This window comes from Crocuta crocuta, unplaced genomic scaffold, assembly GCF_008692635.1.
Source record: "Crocuta crocuta isolate KB4526 unplaced genomic scaffold, BGI_CrCroc_1.0 scaffold277, whole genome shotgun sequence".
Lineage (NCBI taxonomy): Eukaryota > Metazoa > Chordata > Mammalia > Carnivora > Hyaenidae > Crocuta > Crocuta crocuta.
Genome location: NW_027531912.1, coordinates 807,085 through 813,917, shown reverse-complemented (window position 1 = coordinate 813,917; position 6,833 = coordinate 807,085). Strand labels below are relative to the sequence as shown.

The 6,833-nt window shown below is 35.2% G+C and overlaps 1 protein-coding gene across 1 annotated transcript in view; it reads left to right on the top strand.

Moving 5' to 3' along the window:
- RNF17 (ring finger protein 17) overlaps positions 1-6,833 on the top strand; it is a 117,561-nt gene that overhangs the window by 48,399 nt on the left and 62,329 nt on the right. Inside the window, exons 15-16 of the mRNA XM_077774698.1 lie at positions 243-433; positions 1,379-1,520. Coding sequence (XP_077630824.1) covers positions 243-433; positions 1,379-1,520 — 333 coding nt within the window. The remainder of the gene's footprint in view (positions 1-242; positions 434-1,378; positions 1,521-6,833) is intronic.

Sequence of the window (6,833 nt, the reverse complement as noted above, 5' to 3'; positions counted from 1 at the left end):
ACACACACACACACACACACACACACACACACACACACACACACTATGCATACATAAACACTGACCTTGGGTTTGTGGCCCTAGCTGTTGTTTAGTATCTATGGTGGAGTCCTTTTGCTCAGGTTTGCAGATTTTGGTTATATAAAGCTAAATCAAAACAAAATAAAAGCTAAATCCAGAGTATTGTACCATTAGCACTAATTATAATTACTAAGTACATTGTAATTTTACTTTTTCCACAGAATGAAGGCTGGGGAGAAGAAGCTAAAGTAGAATTTTTGAAAATGGTAAATAAAAAGGCTGTTTTAATGAAAGTTTTTAGAGAAGAAGATGGTGTGCTTATTGTAGACCTGCAGAAACCACCAACAAATAAAATAAGCAGTGATATGCCTGTGTCTCTTAGAGATGCATTAGTTTTTATGGAATTAGCAAGGTAGGTAATTTATTAAAACAAATAGTTTTTTTTTGAGATGATCGTTATAAATTGAAATAACAGTGTTAACCTTTAAAAACTATGGACTGAGTCTAAAGTGAACATTATCTAAGAGGTTAAAAATAATGCTCTCAGAGTGTTCTAAGTAGAGTTGTCAGAAAACTGCATTCAGATAATAGAGAAATTAAGATAACTCAAAATAGAAACTATTTGTAGATACTGAAACTATTCTTAGACTCTTGATAACTTCACAGGCAGCTCCACTAGGGTTTTAAGAATTCTAAGTTCTTGACTTAAATTTTCTAACCTTTGGAATAAGTTCATGCTCGATCACCACTCCGTATTTAATGTATGAATCTACAATAGATACTTAAAGTTTCTTCCCCCACCCCATCACTGATGAACAAAGTAAGACGACTGAGAGAGAGAGAGAGTGGAAGATACTAGCTTTTTGTCTGAGTGCTGAGATGATTCTGGAAGTGATCCAAGTAGGTTTCATTGTAGAGAAATAAACGTAGTATTAGAGCCGAGGGAGCCAGTGGAGACCCTCAGCGGGCCTGGATGGTACTATAAACTGTGCTTATCAATTTAACTGAAAGATGAGAAACTGTGGGGTTTTTTGTTTGTTTTTGGTTTTTTTGGTTGTTTGTTTTTGTTTGAAGGAGGAGAACCCTTGAATCTGAGTAGAAGAAACAGTCCTGGCTCAAAATGTCCCAACACAAAATTGAAGATCAATTATTGACTTTGGAGACTTGACCTCTTATTTAACCTAGTTTGATCATTGGAGACAATACCAATCATTATATTAGAAGAGAAATTGGAAAGGGAATACTCTTGGTAGATAAATAAGTATATGTACAAGGCCTTTTTTCAGGCCAAGTTGCTGAGAGAAGAGACTTTTTCAAGAAAATGGCTCTTAATGCTTTTGATTGTGCTTTTGATTAGGTTTAGGTCGCAATCACCAAGAAGCCATCCTGAAAAAAATATGACTTTACATTATCACCCACCTGTTTTGCCTAAAGAAATGACAGATATTTCAGTTATGGTTTGTCATATAAATAGTCCTACTGATTTCTATCTTCAATTGGTAAGTATTTAGTATTCCTTAGAGACAAAGTATTTTTTTCACATTTTAAGAAGAAATGTATAAGGGAAATGAGTACTCAGTATGACTTTTAGAACAAACCAGTATCAGCATTCTGTAAATTTAAGTTTCTTAGGTGCAACTTTAAACAAGAAATTCACATGATTCATAGTAAATTGAAGGGACTCTTCGTCATGCAAATTAGTGAAACATAGAAGGAAAGGACAGTGAAAGATATCTAATGTATGTGTTTCTTGCTACCTTGTGAAACCTAGACAGTAGGAAAGCACATAGAACTGTCATCAAAAAACTATGATAAAACCTGTTTCTGACCATGAACTTCTGAGAATTTACTGATTATTACTAGGTAATTTTCTGAATTTAAACACCAGAATAAATTCGGATCAAAGCCATTTCGTATTAAATTTTGAGTTTGGACTGATGTGTTTGTTTACATAGCTACTAACGAGTTTGTCCTTATTAATCTCTGTCAGTGCTTCATATGAATTAACCCATTCTAAGGACCATAATAAGTGAATAGCTCATTAATCTTCATAACAATCTTATGAGATAGACACTAGTATTTTCATTTAGATTGGAGATTCTAACCAAAGGGAGGAAGCAACTTGCCTGAGGTCACGCAGCTACAGAAGGGTAGAGCCAGGATTGAACCGGGTAGTGTACTCGTCATCCTAAGCACTGCATCACATTCCCCAGATAAGTTGTGGGAGTTGACTTATTTGGCACTGACTTAGGACTTGCATATATTTCTTTCATTGAATTTTTTACAGTGTTTTTTATTTAAATCAAAGTAAAACATATACAAATTGATTATTTTAACCATTAAGTCTATGGTTCGGTACATTAAATACCCTAAGTGTTGTGCAGCTGTTGCATTATTCGTCTCCAGAACTGTTTCACCATCCCAAACGGATCAGTAACCAGTAAACAGGAACTCCCTATTTTCCTTCCCCACCCCCAGCCTCTTACAACCTATCCTACTTTCTTTCTTTATGAATTTATCCATTTCACTTAGCATAAAGTTTGCATGTTATAGCCTATATCAGAATTTCATTCCTTTTCGTGACTGAATAATATTTCAGTGTATGAATATACTACATTTTGTTTATACATTCATCTGTTGAACACTTGGATTTTTCCAACCTTTTGGCTGTTGTGAAGAATGCTGCTATAAACCTGGATATTCAAGTGTTTGGGTCTCCACTTTCAGTTCTTTTGGGTTTATACCTATATCTGGAATTGCTAAATATTATAATTCTGTTTGTCTTTCTGAAGAACTACCAAACTGTTTTCCACAGTGCTGCACCATTTTATATTTCCACTAGCAATGCATAGGAGTTCCAATTTTTCCACATCCTCACCAACAATTTTATTTTTAAGTAATAGCTGTTTTAAGGGTAGGATTGTATCTCATTATGGATTTGATATATTTTCCACATGGCTAGGATTATTGAATACATTTTTTCATGTGTATATTTGTTGGCCATTTATATATTTTCTCTGGAGAAAGACCTATTCCAGTTCTTTGACCATTTTTGAATCGGATTATTTTGTTGTTGGGGTTTAGGAGTTTTTTATATATTATGGATTTTAATCCTTTATCAGATATATCATTTTCAGATATTTTCTCCCATTCTGTGGGTTGCCTTTTTACTCTGTTGGTAGCATTCTTTGATCCACAAAAAGAATTTAATTTGATAATTCCAGTTTTTCTTTTTTTTTTCTTTTGTTGCCTGTGCTTTTGGTGTCATAGTTAAGAAATTTTTGCTGAATCTAACATTATGAAGCTTTTCCTTTGTTTCTTCTAAGAGTTTTACATTTATTTACATTTAGGTCTTTGATTCATTTTGAGTGAATTTTGTGTATGGTATGAGAGAAGTTTCCAGTTTCATTCTTTTCCATGTGGATGTCCAATTTTCCCAGCACTGTTCAAAAAGTGGTATTTTCTCTGTTGAATGCTCTTGGCATGCTTGTCAGTATGCAGTTAATTACAGTATATGTGAAGGTTTATTTCCGGGATCTCTATTCCATCAATCTGTTCTCATGGCAGTAGCACACTGTTTTGATTACCACAGCTTTGTAGCAAGTTTTGAAATCAGGATGTGTAAGCTCTCCAACTTTGTTCTTTTTCAAAATTGTTTTGGCAACTTGGAGTCCTTTGAGATTCCATATGACTTTTAGGATGGGTTTTCTTGTTCTGCCTGAAACATCACTGAGATTTTGATAGAGACTGCATTGCATTGTAGATTGCTTTGAGTCATATTGTTAAAAATATCAGGTCTTTCAATCCATGGGGTGCCTTTCCTCTTACTTTTGTCTTCTTTCATTTCTTTTGTCAGTTGTGTAATAATACAGCAAGTGTCTTGTTTAAGTTTATTCTGAAGTGTAGTCTCTATTTTGATGGTATTGTAGAATTTCAGATTGTTCATTACTGCTGTATAGAAACATAACTGATTTTTATGTCTTGATTTTATATTTTGTAACTTTGCTGAATTTGTTTTCTAACAAACAGGTTTTTGTGTAGATTCTTTAGAGTTTTGTACATATAAAAATTTTATCAGGTACAAAAAGATCATTTTACTTCCGACAATTGGAATGCCTTTTGTTTCTTCTTTAATGGCCCTGGTATAAATTCTAATATCATGCTGAATACAACTAGAGAAAGCAGGCATCGTTTTCTTCTGTCTGAGGGGAAAAGCATTTGTCTTTCACTACTGACAGTGGTTATCTGTAGGTTTTTCTCATGCGGCCTTTATCATGTTGAAGTTTCCTTCAATTCCTGTTAGAGGGGAGGGAGAGATGAGTTGGAGGATGGGCTAAATGGGTGATGCGCTTTAAGGAGAACACTTGTTGGAATGAGCACTGGGTGTTATATGTAAGTGATGAATCACTAAATTCTACTCCTGAAACCAGTACTACACTATATGTTAAATAACTTGAATTTAAATTTAAAAAAATACAGTTTTGGGGGTGCCTGGGTGGCTCAGTCAGTTAAGTGTCTGATCTTAGGTTTGTGAGTTTGAGCCTGGCATCGGGCTCTCTAGTGACAGCTTGGAGCCTGGAGCGTGTATAGGATTCTATGTCTCACTTTCTCTCTCTCTCCCCCACCTTCCTGTCTCTCCCTCCCTTTCTCTCTCTCAAAAATAAATATTAACATTTTTTAAATAGTTTTTGCATTAATTGAGATGATCGTGGTTTTTCTTTTTCCTTCATTCTGTTAATGTGTTTTGCATTGTTTTAGTTTGTATTTTGAGCCATGACTGCATTCCAGGAATCCATCCCCCCCGGATCATGATATATAATCCTTCCAATATGCCATTGAATTTGCCTTATAAGTATTTTGTTGAGGATTTTTACATCAGTGTTTATAAATGGTATTGGCCTGTAGTTTTCTTGTCATGCCTTTGTATGACTTTAGTTCCTGGTAATGTTGGCCTCTTAAAATGAGTTAGGAAGAGTTTCTCCCCCCCAGTTTTTTGGAGGAGTCCAAGAAGGGATGGTGTTAATTTTTTTAAAGTGTTTATTTAATTCCACTTTCAGTGTAATATTATTTTCAGGTGTACAGTATAGTGATGCAGCACTTCCATATATATCATCTGGTGCTCATCACAAGTGCTCTCCTTAATCCCCCATCACCTATTTAACCCATCCTCCCATTCATCTCCCTTTAGCTAACTGTCAGTTGGGTAGAATTCTTCAGTGAAGCCATATGAACCAGGGCATTTCTTTATTTGGAGGTTTTTACTTACTTGATTCAGTCTCCTAGCTAGATACAAGTCAGCTCAGATTTTTTTTATTTCTTCATAATTCAGTTCTGGTAGGTGTTTCTAGTTATAGTAGATTCTTATAATCCTTTTTATTTATTAGAATCAGTAGTAATTCACCCATTTTCTTTTTTTTAATTTTAAAAAATGGTTTTATTTACTTTTGACAGAAAGAGAGGTGTGAGCAGGGAAGGGGAAGAGAGGGAGACATAGAATCTGAAGCAGGCTCCAGGCCCTGAGCTGTCAGCACAGAGCCTGATGCAGGCAGGGCTCGAACTCATGAACCACGGGATCATGACCTGGCTGAAGTCAGACATTTAACTGACTGAGCCACCCAGGCACCCCGTTTAATCTATTGAAAGTACCTACTGTTGGAAAGGCTTCAGCCATTTTGCTATTTGTTTTCTGTATATCTTCTAGCTTTTTTGTCTCTCATTTCCTCTATTACTTCCCTCTATTGTGTTTAGTTGTGTGGGTTTTTTGTAATGTCATTTTTTATATTTAAAAAAAATTGTCATAAAAACATAACAAAATTTACTATCTAACCATTTTTAAATGTACAGTTTAGTAGTGTTGACTATACTTACATTGCTATGCAACAGATCTCTACAACTTTCATTTTGCAGAACTAAACTCTCTCCATAATCTATTCATCCACTGATGGACATGTGGTTTGCTTCCACCTCTTGGCTATTATGAATAATGCTACAGGGAACATGGGTTTGCAGATATTATAGTTTCATGTTTTGATTATCTTATTTCCTTTTGTATATATCTATAGATTTTTTTAAATTATTACCATGGGAATTAATATGTAATATTCAAAGTTGTAACAATATAATATGAACTTATTACCAGTTTTAATTGCATAAAACCATACTCCTGTGCAGCTCCAAGTTCCCCATTTATATTACTGATGTCAAAAATTAATCTTTCAGGGCACCTGGGTGGTTCAGTCGATTAAGCATCCAACTTCAGCTCAGGTCATGATCTCACGGTTTGTGAGTTCAGGCGCCACATCAGGCTGTTTGCTGATAGCTCAGAACTTGGAGCCTGCTTTGGATTCTGTGTCTTCCTCCCTCTCTCTCTCTGCCCCTCCCCTGCTTGTGTGCACTCTCTCAAAAATATTAAAAAAAATTAATCTTTATATATTATGTGCTCAATAACATAGATTTCTAATTTGATGTATTTGTTTTTTATATCCTATAGAAATAGATATTGTCCTATAGAAATAAATAGAAATAAAAGTGAAGTTACAAACCAAAATTAAAATAATATGGCTTTCATGTGTGTCCTTTTATTTACCTGAACCACAGATCTTTCTCTCTTCATGTGGCTCTGAGTTACATGCTAGAGCTACACTCTATCATCCTTCTGTTTCTACCTAAGCAACTGTCTTTATGGGTAGTGAATTTCCTCACCTTTTGTTTCTCTGTGAATGGCTGAATTTCTCCCTTATTTTTGAAGGACAGTTTTGCTGGCTCTGTAATTTTCAGTTCACAGGCTCCCCCCCCCCCCCCCCCCCCCCCCC